This window comes from Acomys minous (assembly GCF_964271855.1).
Source record: "Acomys minous genome assembly, chromosome: 4".
NCBI classification, from domain to species: domain Eukaryota; kingdom Metazoa; phylum Chordata; class Mammalia; order Rodentia; family Muridae; genus Acomys; species Acomys minous.
The window spans coordinates 85,708,408-85,726,588 of NC_140486.1; the positions used below are offsets into that span (position 1 = coordinate 85,708,408).

Below are 18,181 nucleotides of genomic sequence, written 5' to 3' on the forward strand. Positions count from 1 at the left end.
TTCCCAATAAGACTAACAACAGTGTCAAGGTCATAGGGCACTTTCTCAAGGATTCAATGCAGTTAATAAAGTACTCAGGAGAATGTCTTGATACACACACATACACACACACACACACACACAGCACAAACACAGCTTTTGTGTGAAACATTGTACCCCTTAATAAATAAACAAAAATAATGTGGGGGACATGTGGTCTATGACACTGAGCATAAAATGAGACTCCAAAAGAGATGCCAGAGAGGCCTGGGGGTTATAGAATTAAGGTAGGGAGACTCAGAGGCCTGACTCCTACCTAGGTCCTACTGAAGTTCACTCCAGCTGGCCAGCTGCAGCACGACCCCCAAGAGGTCAGGCTTTTCCGGCTACGGTATCTTCCCTGTTCCTTCAATTTAGAAAGAGATAGACAGCCTAGATCCAACAAATGGCAGATAGGGGTTTAGAGGTGGATCTGAAACTCCTTTAAATACAATAAATATCAAACCTCCAAGAACGTAGGCGCCTTCTACATATGAGTAAGAAAGATTAAAGGAGTACAGGAACAGTGGTTGGCAGAAATACAAAGACCATTGAGTAACTCGAATACCCAGAACAAGCTTCTCAGGAGACCTGGGACACACTAAACATTTATGAGGCAAGGAGGGCGAAGATTAAGAATGACTGGATTTTCCTCTAACTTCGGGAAACAACTCTAAGAAGTAAAATTTCCGCTCAAGTTGGTAGGTGAAGGCAACAGTCAAAGCGTCAGGAATTAATGCAGACTGGTTTCTACCGATGTGTTTGCTAAGAAAGAGGAGTCGAGACGGGGAAGGTGATTTTAAGGACAAATCCCGATTTCAGTGGTTGGTAGGAGAGCGAGGAAGCGATGAAAAGAGCACAAACAGGAGAGAGCACAGTTTTATCTGACGTCCCCGAGAATACACCTCCTCATCTCGGAGACTTTGTGATAAGGGCACATCCTTAGGTCCACTTGCAAGGCGTGGTGACAGGCAAGGGGTCAGACTTGCCCTCGGCCCTCTGCACCGCAAAGCAAGGAGGCTCACCCTCAGAAGGGACCCCAGCGAGTCCTGACTACCCGGGCCGGGCACATAGGGCGGGACTTGCGGTGGTCTAGCCTAACCCTACGGCTACCAGCGTCCCCCACCCCACCCCTGGCTGGGTTCGGGCTTCCGGAGGAGGGGTCTGGGCTGGGACAGGGCGGACGGGTCCAAATCGAGCCTGTCGAGGGGCCGCTTCACCTTTCCATGCCCGTCCCGAGTGGAAAGACTGAACGATGCGGTGGAGGAGGGGAGACGGGCCGCCCTGGTACAAGCGTCCGGGCAGCCGAGGGCTTTGAAGCGGAATAAAGAAGCCTACCACCACCCGCCGCGGCCGTCCGTTCCCACGAGTTGCCACCCTTCGTCCCCGGCAGGGAGGATGCGAAGTGGCGCAGGGGAGAAATCTCGCGATAGCTGGCGGCCGAGGCGGGGGTGGCGCCTCTTCCTCTCCTCCTGCTCGCGTTAGTTCCGGTCGCAGAAGAGACAGCGCCGCAGTTGCCGCCAGCTCGGGGATTTCTGGCTCTTTTCTCTTCGCCTTAAATTCGGTGAGGAGGCGAGCGCGGCGCAGGGCCGGGGGGGGGAGGTGGGGGACGCGGGAGCGGGGCGCCATGGCCTGGCGGAGGGCGAGGGGTGGCGGCGCGGTTCGGAGGGACGGGCGGGAGCCGGGCCTGGATTCGTGGCCGGGGCCGCCGCTCCGGCTGGCTGGCTGGCTGGCGGGCGAGGCCGCGGGGCGCCGGGGTGGCGGCGCACCCCTGTGTGCGCCCCGGCTGGCCTGGGTAACAAAGCCACCGCGGCCTCTGTTGGGTGATGTACGCGTGGGGGGGTTCGGCGGGCGGGGCGCAGCCGCCGCCACCACCACTGCGGCCGCCGCCTCCGCCGCTGCTTTCGCTGGAGGGCGGGCGGATGTACGGGGCGGCGGGGGCCCCGGCGCGCAGCGCCTCGGCGCCTGTGGTCCGCTCGGCGCGGCGGCCACCACCGCAGGCGACAGGGTCGGTGGAGAAGAACCCCACGGCGCTCTGGGGCCCGCCACCCGGGCCCTGCGAGGCGGGGAGGCACGGGAAAGGGTGTGGATGCGGAGACACGTGCCCGGGGAGGAGGGCGGCTTGGGCTGTAGCGTTTGTGGCCAGTTTTGCAGCTTGGAAGGGTGCAAAGCGGTCTCTGCGGCTCCAGGCTCCACTTCTGGGGTGAAGGCTGTTGCTGGTGCTATTCAGGAAGGAATCCCTTTGACAGATAGGTCGTGACGGTGGTAGTTGGCTAAGTTCTGGTTACTTAGAAAAAGTGGGAGATGCAAAGAGCAATTAAGGTTTTGATTATCCATTTATCACGAGACAGGATGTATTTCCAGCACTTAGTTAAACGTATTCTTGTAGAGGGAATCGTAGCTGCACCAGCTCTGTTGCCTGTTAACTGAAAGTGTTCTCGGTTTGCTTTAGTCGTGATTTTGACTTAAAAGTTTGCTACTTTGTTTTAGAAGCTAATGTTACTGGCACAGGTGTTTTAAGGTCCTATTTCTCTTTTTCTAGGGTGTCTTTTATGAATAATCAAAAGCAGCAAAAACCAACGCTATCAGGCCAGCGTTTTAAAACCAGAAAAAGAGGTAAAGATCTGCTAACCTTCCTTAAGCTTTCAGACGTTTTGTGTCTTGGCTTCTGTCAATAGCCGGCAACTTGTTACTGAACCCTCTGGAGAAAATAACAGAAACTTGAGTTTCTAGTTAACTGCTATTTCAGATAACAACTCTTTTCTCGTTTCTACTATTGTTTCAAACCTCACTTTTTAGTATGAATATTCATTTTAGTGTGGAAACTAGTGGCACAAAGATTAAAGCTGTGGCTTTAAATTTAGAGTTTTAATAAGAATTTGAACAAAAAAGGGTAAAAGAAAGGGGAGGGGCAGTCCTAGAGGATTTTGAGGAGATTGTGAAAGCGGCCTCTTTGATAGTGTCTGATATGCTCTAGGTTTTGGAAAAGATATGTGGGAGGAAAATCGTAGGTTTAACCTAGGGAATTACGGAATGGGATTCACATTAAAAAAAAAAAAAATGAAGCCGGGAGTGGTGGTGCATGCCTTTAATTCCAGCACTTGAGAAGCAGAGGCAATCGGATCACTGAGTTCAAGGACACCAAGGGCTATACAGAGAACCCCTAGCTGGGGTGGGGACCGGGGTTTGAAGCCGGGCGTGGTGGCACAATCCTTTAATCCCAGCATTTAGGAGGCAGAGGCAAGCAAATTTCTGAGTTTGAGGCCAGCCTGGTCTACAAAGAGAGTCCAGGATAGCCAGGACTACAAGAGAACCCCTGTCTCTGAAAAACAAACAAAAATTAAAGGGTTAATGGGGTCTCAGATTGTAGCCCAAGACAGTCTCCAGCTCCCTCCTAATGCTGGGGTTAAAGGCGTGAGCTCCTACTGGTAATCCAGTGTGGAGGCTGAACCCAGGACTCTTGTCAGAGGCAGATAGATGTCTCAGTTCAGGGTCAGCCTGGGTTACAGGGGGGGGGGGTACTTTAAATGGTATTCTTTGAAAGCACAAGTTGGCTAGGTGTGGTGGCATACACCTTTAATTTTGGCAGTGGAGAGTCCAGTAATGGAAGGGTCTAATAAATAAATTCCAGGCTAACTAGGGCTACATAATATAAGCCTGTCTCAAAAAGCGGAGCAGACATTAACCTGCTGAGTAGTTTGTCAGAAATAGAGTTTGGACCAACCAATGGTCTTAGGTTGTTTCTAGTTTTATAGACAGTTTGATATAACATGCCATTTTTTTGTAATATCGTCTGTCTACCTTGTGGTGAAACCAAAGACTTTTCTACTACAACAAGAGAAACCCTGTTTAAAAAGAACCATAAAGAAATAAATCAGGTATTAGCCTGGCATGCCTTTAGTCCCAGCACTAGGTAGGCAGAGGCAGATAGATCTCTGGTTCAAGAGCAGCCTGGTCTACAAAGCAAGTGCAGGACAGCCAAGGTTATTACACAGAGAAGCCCTGTCTCAAAAAAAAAAAAAAAAAAAAAAAGCAAAAACAGGAATCAGAGGTTCTAAGTTCAATTCCTAGCATCCACTGGTGACTCATAACCATCTATAATGAGGCTTAGTACTCTTCTCTGGTAGGCAGGCACACGTGCAGGCAGAAAGTTGCATACATAATAAATAAAAAAAATCTTTAAAAACAAACAAATCAGGTGTCAGCAGACATATGTGAAGATTCAGATACCATCTAACCTAAATGCACTGGGGTGCACATCAGTGGCAGGGCACTTGCCTAGCATGAGTGAGGCCCTGGAGCGTGTGGAAGGCCAAGTGCTTTCTACTGTGTAATGTTCAGTACTCACAGAACTTTATGAGACATATCCTATTTCTTAAGGAAATGTAGGTGTTGAAAATGGTGATTTGGGCTTAGATGTTTCAGCAGTTAAGAGCTCTTGCTGTTCTTGAAGAGTATCTAGGCATGATTGCCAGCACCCATAGCAGACAGCTCCAGGCGGCTCAGTGCCCTTTCCTGGCTCCTCAGGCTCTAGGCACACACAGGGTACACCTATGCATGTGAGCTATGTAAGAGAAGAAAATGGCCAGTTACACAGATGTACAGGGCACAGTGGAAATCAGGATTGCAAGGTTGGTTTTGTTTGTTTTGAGTCAATCTTTTACATAGCTCTAGCTGTCCTGGAATTCAATATATAAACCAGGCTGGCCTCAAGTGCACAGATCCTCCTGCTTCTGCCTCCTGAGTGCTAGGATTAAAGAAAAGCCAAAGTGTTATGGACACCAAAAAAAAAAACAAAACAAAAACCCAAAACCTTAAGATTAGTATGGCCATGCATACAGCTACATAGCAAAACCTTGGCCCCCAAACAAAACAATCCGCCTGTGGTGGCCCATGCCTTTAATTCCAGCGCTTAGGCGGTCGAGGCCACCCTGGTCTACAGAGCTAGTTCTAGGACAGCCAGGGCCATTAGACAGAGAAACCATATCTTGAAGAACCAAAACGAAAAGAAATGGGGCTGGGGACATAGTTCAGTAGACTGCTTGTAGAGAAACTAAAGCCCGAGAACTGGTTTTCAGAGCTTACGATGCAGAAACTGAAGTATCATAAGTTGAAGGTTATAGTGTATTATATTCCCCTGAAGCAAAAGAAAGGGGCTGGAGAGGTGGCTCAGGAACGGGCTTGCCACACAAGCATGAAAACCCCTGTACTCACATTGAAGCTAGGTCAAGGGTGGGTGGGTGAGGCAGAGGCAGGAGGATCCCTGGAACTTGTTGGCCAGCCAGTCTAACCAGAGTGAGCTCTAGGTTCAATGAGAGGACACAGCTGGGTGTGGTGGCACAGGCCTTTAAACCCCAGCACTCTGAGGCAGGTGGGTCGATGAAAGTTTGAGGCCAGCCTGGTCTACAAAGTGAGTCCAGGACAGCCAAAGTCACAGAGAAACCCTGTCTCAAACAAAACAGAACAAAACAAAAAGATGGATATAAGTTAGGAAAGCAATGTATCAACCTAATGAAACCAGTGCTAGACAGTAGCTCATTAGTGCTTGATTGCCTATACAAGACTGGATTCTCTTCTCAGTTCTGTAGCACCCAGAAGTCCAGGTCTAGGCAGATACCTATAACCCTGAGTCAGGAAGGAAGGAAGGAAGGGAGGAGGAGGGAGGGAGGGAGGGGGAAACTTGAGAGTGCAAATTTTCAGGAACTAAAGTATGCCTGGTATAGAAAGGGCAATGCTAAGGGGTTTTTGTTTTGTTTTTATTTGCTTTTGACATGGGATCTCACTTTGTAGACGTAGAAAGCCGGGAACTCAGATCCACCTGTCTCTGCCTGCCTGCCTTTCCTTCCTTCCTTTTTTCCATTCTTGTTTGTTTTCTTTTGTTTTTCAAGACGGTTTCTCTGTGTACCCTGGCTGTCCTGGAACAGTGATCTGCCTGCCTCTCTGCCTTCCCAAGTGCTGGGATTACAGGCATGTACCACCACATCCTGCTTTCTAGTGCTGGGATTAAAGGATCGTGTCACAATGGCTAGTATAGGTTCATTAGAACAGTCTGGTGACAGTGGGAGCAGGAAGTCCTAGCACATTCAGCCTGTGAAAGTAGAGCAGCCACATAGTTCTTGACCAGGTCAGTCATCCTGCCTTGGGCGTGCTGAGGAGAGCCGGCTGTGTTTAATCTTTCTCCTGCCATCTTTCTTGTTCCAAGTCTTGGGTACTTCTTGCCTTTTTCCGGCTATTGAATTGAATGACACTCAGTAATTTGGTGGTCTGTGCCATTTAGGATAAGCTTCTTGAAAATTAAATGTTTTGGGTTTTTGTTTTGTTTTGTCTTCTCCTTCCAGATGAAAAAGAGAGGTTTGACCCTACTCAGTTTCAAGACTGTATTATTCAAGGCTTAACTGAAACTGGTACTGATTTGGAAGCAGTAGCTAAGTTTCTTGATGCTTCTGGAGCAAAACTTGACTATCGCCGCTATGCAGAGACGCTCTTTGACATTCTGGTGGCTGGCGGAATGCTGGGTAAGTGTCTGGGCTTTGTGGGTCTAATTCAGGGAAGTGTAATAGAGAAGCCAGAAAGTGAGTTTTTGACAAACTTGACCCCAAAAGTCCAGGTGTGGTGGTGCACGCCTGTAATCTCAGCATTTGGGAGGCAAAGGTAGGTGGATCTCTGTGAGTCCAGGGCCAGCTTGATCTACAGAGTTCCGTGACAGCCAGGGCTGCATAAAGAAACCCTGCCTTGAAAAAACCCTGGAGAGATGGCTCAGAGGTTAAGAGCACTGAAGTCCTGACCCCAATCCTAGCAACGACATGGTGGCTCACAACCATCTATAATGTGATCTGGTGCCCTCTTCTGGCCTGTAGGTGTATGTGCAGGCAAGGTGCTGTATACATGATAATAAATGAATCTTTTTAAAAAAGAAAAACGAAACAAAAAGACAAACCCAACAAGAGGGATGGTTTCTAGTTGTGTTGCCTTTAACTTGTTTTCCTGTGCATGCATTTCTATGTGGAGGTGTCAGATCCCCTGGACTGGAGTTATATAGGGTTTGAGCTTCCATGTGGATGCTGGGGTTGAACCCAGTGCTCTTAACCATGGAGCCATCTCTCCGGCCCCCAAACCTACTTTTTTTGAAGTATTTATAAAGGAATATTTTTTCATGTATATACATAGGATTCTTTGAGGGCTTTTGGGAAGGCTCGCAATAAGGTTTTACTGTGTAGGCTTGGCTGTCTTGGAGTCGCTTTGTAGACAAGGGCTTTTATTGTTTTTTAAGATAGGATTTCACTTGGATGTAACCCGCACTAGCCTTGACCTGAGGCTTCCTCTCTTGCCTTCCTTGCCTTGCCTTGTTAGATGTGAAAGGTGGTTTTGGAGCAGGTTGTGGCATATATGCATACCTGTGATCCCAGTATTCAAGAGGATCATGAGTTCCAGGCCAGCCTGGGCTAAGTGCAAGATCCTTCTTTAAAAGAATAGGACGTGATGGTACGGTGTGACCTCCTTGGCAGTTTAAAGAGTTACTTTTTAAAAATATAATCAAAACCAAATCTGAACATTTCTACTTGACCTGTTTGGCACTGTTAAATGGTTGCTTCATTGAATTTCTTTCAGTAAACATTTATATTTATTTCATATGTGCATATATGTGTGTGGACATGTGTAGTAAACATTAGCTTCTCATTCCACCATTTGGTTCAAAACTCAGGTGTTGAGGCTTGACAGCAAATACCTTTCCTCTCTTTGGGTAGGGGTACTTGATTGCTGTGTAAATTTTTCATTTTATTTATACATAAAGAGCCATCTAACAATTTGGATTTTAATTCATCTTAGAGTGTCACCATTTTATTTTATATTGGAAATCCTTACCAGTACTTAAGGCTGAATGAAATAATCACCTACTTTAGACAAAAGTTACTGCAGACTTACTGTTGAATGTTTCTTAGCCCCAGGTGGCACACTGGCTGATGACATGATGCGCACAGATGTCTGTGTGTTCGCAGCACAGGAAGACCTGGAGACCATGCAGGCATTTGCTCAGGTGAGCCAGCCTGTTGTTGTGTGGCCACTGCATCTGGGCCTAAGGGATTATGGGCTAAGTTTGATTTCATGTTTTAAGGATATAGGCCTTAATGAAATACAGTGGGTTAGAAATTTCATGTTCAGGAATAAATTTGCTGTGGGTTTGGAGTTTTGTTTCTGGGTTAGTATGTTTGTTTTTTTGAGTCAGGGTTTCTCTATGACAGGCTGTCCTGGAACTCACTTCATAATCTCACAGAAATCTGCTTATCTCATCATGCCCAGCCTTTATTTTCTGTTTTTTGTTGTTACTGTTTATTTTTATTTTGTGTGCATTGGTGTTTTGCCTTGGTGTCAGATCTTGGAGTTACAAACAGTTGTGAGCTGCCATGTGGGTGCTAGGAATTGAACCCGGTCTTCTGGAAAAGCAATTAGTGCTCTTAACCACTGAGCCATCTTTCCAACCCCTTTTTCTCTGTTTTTGAACAGTTAAAAAAATTGTTTTTTTATTGTGCCAGGCATAGTGGCACACGCCTTTGATCCCAGCACTCGGGAGGCTGTGACTTCGAGGCCAGCCTGGTCTACAAAGCAGTCCAGGACAGCCAAGGCTAACACAGACCCTGTCTCAAAAAACAAAAAACCAAAAACAATTTTTTTTTATTATGGGTATGTACATATGAGTGCAGGTGTCCTCAGAGAGAGACCCTCTGAATCTACAGGACAGGCACTGTGAGCCCACCATTGGTAGTGCCGGAACTGAACTGTAAGAGCTTGGACACTTACCCACCCAGTCAACTCTCCAGCCCCAGAATTTGTTTCTCTGTAGTTACTCTTTTTAAGAAAGGCTATAAAACACAGAGAAACCTTGTCTGGAAAAAAAATAAAAACCAACCAAACAAGAAAGGCCGTAAGAGCTGGGTGTGGTGGTGCGCACCTTTAATCCCAGTACCTGGAAGGCAGAGGCAGGTGGGTTTCTGTGAGTTCCAGGCCAGCCTGATCTACAAAGAGTCCAAGACAGCCAGGGCTCTGTGTAGCAGAGAAAACCCTGTCTTGAAAAGACAAAACTAGGTGGTAAGCCAGGTTGGGTACCACATGTCTATAATCCCACCCCTTGAGAAGTTGAGGCAGGAAGATTGGGAATTCAAGGTCATCCTCAGGTACATGGTGTGTTCGTTGCCAGCCTAGCCTAGGTGAGAGCCTGTTTAGTCCCTCCCTCCCCACCCCCACACAAAAGAAAGATACTAACTGGATGTGGTGATTCATGCCTGTAATCCCAGCACCCAGGAGACAGGCTAGAAGATTTGAGGCAGACTTGGGCTATTTATAGGGAGACTGAAGGAAAAAAGCTAAGATGAACAGAAGCATCAGTTTTTGTTGTGATCGCCATATTGAGCTGTTCATTTTATTTTGAAGAAGAAAAAAATGTGTGTATTGATGCAGGCTGGCCTGGATCTCACTTTGTAGCCCAACAGAGACTTGATCTTTAGCAGCCCCTATGCCCAAGCTTCCCAATGCTAAGAGCTGTTGCCACACTTAGCTTCATAATTATATTCTTACTGCTTGTAAGCAAAGAATTTAGTGTAACCAGCCCTAGAATTTGGTGTCTGTGTCTAGGAAGAGTATAGCTATATTCTATGATCTTACTGTTATTTGAGCAAAAATTAACTAGTCTTTGGTGCACATGTTGTGACACGCTCCTGAGATGTGGCTGTTGGTGTGTGAGGAAATGATACAGTGGAGAGTCTTCTTTTTGGTTCTAGGAATGACTTGGATTTTCTTCTAGGTTTTTAACAAGTTAATCAGGCGCTACAAATACCTGGAGAAAGGTTTTGAAGATGAAGTTAAAAAGGTATGAGGCATGTAAAATGGGACTTTTGGGGTGACAGTTTCCAAATAATGACATGGAGGCTTATATTTATGAATGCCTAGGCCTATAGCACATTTGTTCCAACTAGCGCCTAGCTCATGTACCCTGTTTATACTCACCTGTTTTACAGTCTTGCCCCCTCCCTGCTCCTAGCCCAGCTGGGCTGGAAACTCCTCCATTCTCCACCCCTGTCTGTCTTGGACGGTCCTCCTCCTTTCCTGCCTTTGCTATAGGCCATCAGCTTTTTAATTAAAACCAATAAAATAAAAGCGGGAGTGTTTACAAAACACTGAGACAGGTAATGCTTAACTACCCCAAGGTTCACCTGTAATTAGATCTCTGCAGGAACATAAATCTACATTTGAATATACAAGGATAATCTTTCCACAGTGCACAAAGATCCCAAGAGAGGAGGGGTTGGGTGGTCAGGTACTTTTTACACACACAACTCAAGCAGAATAGAAGGGAGAAGGTCTGTTAGGAAAATGTTACGTTCTAATTCAGCCACAAGTTGGATATAGTATTAGATGTTCTTACTGAACTATCATTTGGGAAGTTATATCAGTTAGTTTGCCGAACTATTTGAAATTTATACGTTGTCACTTAATGTTGTGTTGAAATAAATGCCAGTGAAAGTCTAGAAATCCTTCAGAAGATGAAGGGTTAAGGGTCAGGGTGAGAGCTGCTAAAGAAGTTACTTGTATTTGACTCTTGATGTCAAATATTTCACAAGTGGATGCAGCAACAGAAAGTCTGTCAATTAACATTGAGTATCAGGCTCTTTTCTAACCATTCAATATTAATAAAAACCCAGTAGGGTGAGTTCTATTGTTCACATTTAATCTAATGAAACCACGACAGAGATTAGGTAATTTGTCCATGACTGTCGGTTAATGAGTCTTGTGGTGCAGATACCAATGGTCAGTGGTTGGCCTCAGCTGAATGTAGTTTGTTTTACTGTTTCTCTTAACATAATGCAAGTGTTCTTTTACCCCTGTTTGTTTTTGCAGTTGTTGCTCTTCCTAAAGGGATTTTCAGAGTCAGAGAGGAACAAGCTCGCCATGTTGACTGGGGTTCTTCTGGCTAATGGAACACTTAATGCATCCATTCTTAACAGCCTTTATAATGAGAATCTGGTTAAAGAAGGTACTGTTGTAAAAGCATGGTTTCCTGTTTGTGTATGGGTGTGTGGACATTTATGCATGCCTAGGGGTGGGGGAGGGGGTGTCTTGGCTGTTCCTTTGGTGGTATCTACTTGGGGGTGCAGAGAGTCATTCACTGACCTGGAACTGAGGAGGTTGGGCTGGTTGGCCAGTGAGCCTGAGAGAGTCATCTGCTTCATCCCCCTAGTGCTGGGACCACAGGCACACACAGCCGTGCCCTGCAGTTTTTCCTTCCGCCTTCAGCATGAGTTCTGGAGTTTAGACTCAGATTAGGCAAACACTTGACCAAGCTCTCTAAAACAGGCATGGCTGCGCAGACCTGAATTCCGTCGTTGGAGGCTGGTTGTGAATTTGGTATCAGAATGAACAACATAATAAAACAGTCTCAAAAAATTTTTTTTATCTATGTGTGAGTCATGTGCAGCACACGCATGGGAAGCTTGGGAGTCCAGAGGGGCGAGCCAGGCTTCCAGGGGCTAGAGGCACAGGCGGCTGTCAAGTAGGTAGGGGCCGGGATCTGTGATGAGGTCCTAGCCGCTGACGCAGCTGTCTGTCAAGCCCCGTTCCAGGCTGGGTGGCACTTAGTGCATACCTTTAGCACCCAAGTTTGTGTGAGTGTTCTAAGATGAAGAGTTCCATGGGAAATCAGGGACTTGTGTCAATTGAGGAACCCAGGAGTTCAGGCACACCCCTAGTCCCTACAGTCATTTTCTTAAACACCTACCCGCACCCCAATACATCCAAGTTGCTGACAATTCAAGATCCCTTTAGTTCTCAGAGCACTGGTTAGCATATAAATTGTCAGCTGCAGCTGGGTCAGTGAGCAAAGGACAGAATAGGGGGCGACGTGGTGAAATGCTCACGCTGACACAGGAAGTGGGGACTGGCTGGCCCTGGAGACACTGGAGAAAGTGTATCTGTTGGACAAGCAACTTTGTTTTACAGGTGTTTCAGCAGCTTTTGCTGTAAAGCTTTTCAAATCATGGATAAATGAAAAAGACATCAATGCGGTTGCTGCAAGTCTTCGGAAAGTCAGCATGGACAACAGACTGATGGTTGGTGCCTTTCCTTCTCACTCCTTCCAGCTCATTCGATGATGTAATGATAAACTTACTGTTTTAGTCTGAAAACTGCTCTTCACTTTGTGTAAAGACCACTTAACCAATTGTTCTTCCAGGAGCTGTTTCCTGCCAATAAGCAAAGTGTTGAGCACTTCACTAAGTACTTCACTGAGGCAGGCTTGAAGGAGCTTTCGGAGTATGTCCGCAACCAGCAGACCATCGGGGCGCGGAAGGAGCTGCAGAAGGAGCTCCAGGAGCAGATGTCCCGCGGTGACCCGTTTAAGGACGTAAGCCGCTCTGTGGAAGCACTTTCTTTATCACACGCCTGTCCTGTCTGCATACATGCCTGTGTGCCGTAAGTGCACACACTTGCCTGGTGCCCGAGGAGGTCAGAAAGGGATTTAAACGGGTCTGCTCCCCTTGGAACTCAAGTGCTCCTAAATCTTGAGCTGTCTGTCCAGCCCTTTGTAAGCCATCTTTTCCTTCTTTGGTTTTTCAAGACAGGGTTTCTCTGTGTAGCCCTGGCTGTCCTGGACTTTGTAGATTAAATTGGCCTTGATCTCACAGAGATCCGCCTATCCCTGCCTCCCTAAGTGCTGGGATTACACACCTGTGCCACTGCACCCAGCTTTAAGCCATCTTTTTTTGTTTGTTTTTTGAGACAGGGTTTCTCTGTGTAGCCTTGGTTGTCCTGGTCTCACTTTGTAGACCGGGCTGGCCTTGAACTCACAGTGATCCGCCTGCCTCTGCCTCCCGAGTGCTGGGATTACAGGTGTGCGCCACCACTGCCCGGCTTAAGCCATCTTTTTAAGTCTTAATTTTTCATGAAGGTTTTTGTTCATTCAGGAGCCCCCAATATTCCCCATAGTGAGCCTAGATTAATAATTGTAGAATTGGACTTCCTTCAGCCCTTTCCATATGAAGTTTTATTGATGCCCAGATATAACTTTGAAGATTTTATAATGTTTAAGCCAGGGGGCAGACATTTTTCATTTGGAGCCAGTTTGGTTTTTGTCTTTGCTCATTGATTTTACATGTATTTAGTGGTGGGTATATATACACAACCTCCCACCACATATCTGATCAGTCTTGGGATGTCAGGCTCAGCTGTAGGCACCTTTTTCTGCTTGCTGAGCTAGCTCACCTGCCAGAGCCAGTTTGTGTATAAAATAGGTTGAATTTCAAGATTCTGTCCTGTGGCAAAAGTATTCTGTTTGTGTGTGGTACAGGTGAAATTCATTGCCAGTGGGAAAAGACTTTTGTCTGTGTTTGCTTGGTTGCTTATTTCAGACATGAACCCACCAGACATCTCTGGCTGGCCTGCAACTTTGTAGGCATTTTGTAAAAATGTCTAAATTTGATGTGTAAAGTATTAACAATAGCTTCCGTTACTAATTATCTTTTGCAGATAATTTTATATGTCAAGGAAGAGATGAAAAAAAATAACATCCCAGAACCAGTTGTCATTGGGATAGTCTGGTCAAGTGTGATGAGCACTGTGGAGTGGAACAAAAAAGAGGAGCTTGTAGCAGAGCAAGCCATCAAGCACTTGAAGGTACTGGAATTGCAAGCTGTCACAGTTCAGGTGCGGTGTGCAGTGTCAGTGGGGACTTGTCTAAGGCAGTGCTCGTGACACCTTTGGGGGTTGAATGACCCTTTCACAGGAGTTGCCTAAGGCCATCAGAAAATGCAGATACTTATGTTACAATTCAGAACAGTAGCAAAATTACAGGTATGAAATAGCAACTGAAATAATCTTATGGTTGGAGGTCACCATAACATGAGGAACTGTATAAAGGGTGGCAGCATCAGGAGGGTTGAGAACCACTGTCACAAGTATTTGCCACATTTGTGGTGCTAGGGGGTGATCTGCCAGTAAATAAACAGTTGCTTTTAAGGCTTACATGGCTTTATTTGACTCATAAATTAAAAATAAACATGTTTAAAAGTAACAAGTCTGCTGGACGTGGTGGCGCACGCCTTTAATCCCAACACTCGGGAGGCAGAGGCAGGCGGATTGCTGTGAGTTTGAAGCCAGCCTGGTCTACAAAGTGAGTCTAGGACAGCCAAGACTACACAGAGAGACCCTGTCTCAAACACCCACCTACCCACCCCCAAAAAGTAACATAGCAAGTCTATGATATGTTGCTGCTGAGGGAATGTTAGAAGAACGTTGTTTTGTTTCTTAACCCCAGTGAAGTACACTTAGTAGATCTTAGTAGATTTTTCTGTTTCACCATTTTTTTATTCCTGATTTCCAATGAACTGATCATGGTAGTAAAGGTGAGTTATGGTCTGTATTACAGGGTTTGTGTTGGAATGGAGCACATGATAATGGGCCACTCGTTTTTTCTTTTAAAGCAATACAGCCCTCTACTTGCTGCCTTTACTACTCAAGGTCAATCTGAGCTGACGCTGCTACTGAAGATTCAGGAGTATTGCTACGACAACATTCACTTCATGAAAGCCTTCCAGAAAATAGTGGTGCTCTTTTATAAAGGTAAGAAGTCCTGCGAAAGTTGAGTAAAGATCCCTAAGTGCTGGAAATAAGGAGTGTCTGCTGCTGGGGGGCGTGCGCCTGTAATCCAGCACTCAGGAGGCAGGGGCAGGAGGATCGCTGAGTTCAAGGCCAGCCTGGTCTACAAAGTGAGTCCAGGACAGCCAAGGCTACACAGAGAGACCCTGTCTGGGAAGAAATAAAAAGGAAGGGGGAAGAGTGTCTGCACATGAGCTCCCTTCTATTCACAAAGCGAGATCATTTGTGGTTAAATTGAGCGTTGTTGTGCTGCTTGTTTTTGAGCCAAGTTAGCACTGTTCTGTTGACTGGCCTGGAACTCAAAGACCCACCTTCCTCTGCCTCTCAAGTGTAGTTTCCCCACATCCTAGGTGGTTTTATTCGGTACATTGCTATTAGAACATCTGTAAACCTTGTTCACAAGGTAAATACAAGTTAAATCCATAAGTGAGACCCTATCTCTCCCTTCTGCCACCACCCATGCCCCACAGAAAAACAACCCAAGTAGGCATTTGTATCTTGTGTGGCTAAGTAGAAAGGCTATGGTCATACTTCCTGACATAGAGGCTGGAGAGATGGCTCAGAGGGTAAGAGCACCAACTGCTCTTCCAGAGGTCCTGAGTTCAATTCCCAGCAACCACATGGTGGCTCATAACCATCTGTAATGTGATCTGGTGCCCTCTTCTGGACTGCAGGTGTTATGTATAGACGGAGCACTGTATACTAATAAATAAAACAAAGTCTTTAAAAAGTAACTTGCTGACATGAGTGATGTTGTTTTCAGCTGAGGTCCTGAGTGAAGAGCCCATTCTGAAGTGGTATAAAGATGCACATGTTGCCAAGGGGAAAAGTGTCTTCCTTGAGCAGATGAAGAAGTTTGTAGAATGGCTCAAAAATGCTGAAGAAGGTAAGCCTTCCTTTGTGCAGCGTGCTTGGCAGTTGGGTGGTAGTGTTTGGTTTGTCTTGAATGGCTTGCCTCCCAGTGCTAGGATTAACAGCTATAGGTCACCCACTAGAATGGGTTTAGTGTGACATTGATTAATCTCCACACACCTGTTTTATCCTGTTGGCATGTTGTGTTTGTTGTTTTATTACCTATAATCACAGGTAATAGAAGCCAAGAGGGGAAACTAGACCTAATCATTATAATGTTTGTTTGGGGCCTTCTTTTTTTGTCTTTTTGGGGTTTGTTTTTGCTTTTTCGAGACAGGGTTTCTCTGTGTAGCCTTGGCTGGCCTCAAACTCAACAGTGATCTGCCTGCCTCTGCCTCCAGAGCACGGGGATTAAAAGTGCACACCACCACACCTGGCATGCTTGCTTTTTTTTTTTTTTTTTGAGACAACTTTTCTCTGTGTAGTCTTGGTTGGCCAAGAACTCACAGAGATCCACCTTCCTCTGCTTCCCTGAATACTATTATAGTAGTTTTTAAAGTTGTATTATATTTTTAGTGTATGTGTATAGGTGTGAATCCCATAGCACATGTGGAGAACTTGGGTTAGACTTGACAGCAGGCAACTTACTGGCCTTGCTGGACCCATTATGGTGTCCTACAATAAACAGAGAAATGGAAATCTTTCAGATATGTAAATATGTACATCTCAGTTGATATTAGTCAAATTCTTAAATGATTATAAAGTTTCAAATAATGGAAACTGGTTTCAAAAATCAAGATGTTTGACTATTTTTCAATCTCTTTTCTAGAATCTGAGTCTGAAGCTGAAGAAGGTGACTGAATTTTGAAACAACATCCTCAGTAAAGCAAACAGGAGTTGTAGATAAAGTGTCATGTCTCATGTGTCCTGGTTCTTACATCTTCCTACCTCCCTATGTCAGGCATGACATAAGGGCTTTCATGGCAATTTTTGTTTTAACTGTTTTTATGGTTACTGGACATGCTGGGTTTGGTTTCTGAAACCATGTGTGAGTAGCTGCAGGAGCTGTGGAATTGAATCTGATGTTGCATTGGTTTTTCAGTTACCTTCTACCTCCTGTATTTTCTACTGTAATAATGTGATGTAAGGCCTTCCACAATGAGCAGTTCACTCTATTCCCTGGGTTTTCTATATAAACAGTTTTCAAGATATGATTTGGTTAAAAATAATTTGTTACAAAAAGATTCTGTTTGCAAATTAAACTGTAAAAGTATCCAACGTGTCAAAAGGCAATGATTTGTGTGGTAATTTAGTATGTCCAGAGCCCTGTTCATTAATGAAAGTCCTGTAGACGATTAAATCCATAAGGTGAATCCTGAGTGTGTGGACCATTGGTTATATATAAGCATTTTCTTATATTTTTAACCCCAGTTGTTGCTCTCCCCCTCTCCCCCCCCCCCAGGTTTCATGTTTAGTAAAGCCATGGAGAGCAAGCTTGAGTTTTAGAACTCACATGGCAGAGGTAGAAGAAAGCTGAGCCTTTCCCCAGAAACTTCTGTGTTCATTTGTATCTTACTAGGTGGAACAAGTAGATACTCTTCATACATTCTACTCAGGACACAGCTAGACTGTTAGGAAAGGGTTTCCGGAGGATTGGTAGTCAAGGTTAGTCCTGTCTCAAACCCACGAGCTTATTGGGCAAGCGTGTTTAACAAAATCTAAACACGGCTTCATTCCCTCTTGTGAAGGTGAAGGGCAGTCACAATAGTTGGTCCACCACTCAGTTGTCTGGGCCTGGCTTCCTTCTACTATGTTCAAGCGCCTGGTAACATACCCTAGTTGCCATTTGCCATGAGCCAAATACTTCTTTTAAATGATTAATTCATTTATTTTAATCGCTGCCTTCTTCATTGCTTTTCTTTTTGCTATCTATTTGTAGTTGGTTGGTAGCAGGGAAATTTAGCCATTTTTTGGGAAAGGCTAAAGGTGAACATTTTGAGCCTTTTTTAATTGGAAAAAGGAAATAGTCACAAATAATGCCACCAGAGACTGAGTGGAAATTGCCCATTTTGAAGGTGCCATTCTTAGAAGCCAAGAATTTGGTATTTAAATTTTATCTTGAGGATAACATGTAATATAATTTGAAATAAAGGTATCGTAACCTTTAAGAGCATTATAGTGAAAACATTGATGGGTGGGTGAATTTGTAAAATGAATGACTTTGATAAAGTTTTATGCACAGGCAAATGTATTCATTAGATTCTGTGTAGTGATCTGCTTTTCCTTTGTAATTTGTAGTCCTAAAAAGATTTTTTTTTAAATAAAGTCCATCCTTACATTTAGGTTTTATAGATCAGTCTTTTTATTCCCTCCACAAATCCCATTGCCCCCAATTGTGTGCCGTTTGTTACGCTTTCAGATGTCTGCTGTATAAGCATCGGTAACAGTTCATCCTTAGCACTCAGACTAACACCTCACAGACTCCAATGTAGCTGAAACTACATTGCCATTTCTACAACCAGACCCTTGCATGTTGCTGCCCTTCGATACTACCCTGTTTATTTTATACTGTGTATAGTGAAAGAGCGGAGTCTTCCAGAATTACATTATGATCTTTGATCATGCACAGTAGTGTTTACTTAATAATAGCACGTCGGTAATGCGCCTGACA

General features: G+C 45.1%; 1 protein-coding gene across 2 annotated transcripts; it reads left to right on the forward strand.

Annotated features, from left to right (window-relative positions):
• Positions 1-1,424: 1,424 nt before the first annotated feature.
• Positions 1,425-17,852, forward strand: BZW1 (basic leucine zipper and W2 domains 1). Of its 2 annotated transcripts, none has more exons than XM_084778692.1 (12): positions 1,425-1,582; positions 2,561-2,634; positions 6,357-6,533; positions 7,959-8,053; positions 9,815-9,880; positions 10,909-11,044; positions 12,007-12,116; positions 12,239-12,409; positions 13,531-13,677; positions 14,484-14,622; positions 15,422-15,544; positions 16,340-17,852. In XM_084778692.1, the coding sequence occupies exons 2-12, from the start codon at positions 2,571-2,573 to the stop codon at positions 16,369-16,371; spliced, it is 1,260 nt and encodes a 419-aa protein (XP_084634818.1). In that variant the 5' UTR covers positions 1,425-1,582; positions 2,561-2,570; the 3' UTR covers positions 16,372-17,852. The 2 variants fall into 2 exon arrangements, with proteins under 2 accessions (XP_084634818.1, XP_084634817.1); XM_084778691.1 differs by lacking the exon at positions 1,425-1,582 and adding an exon at positions 1,890-2,026.
• The last annotated feature ends 329 nt before the right edge of the window (positions 17,853-18,181 follow it).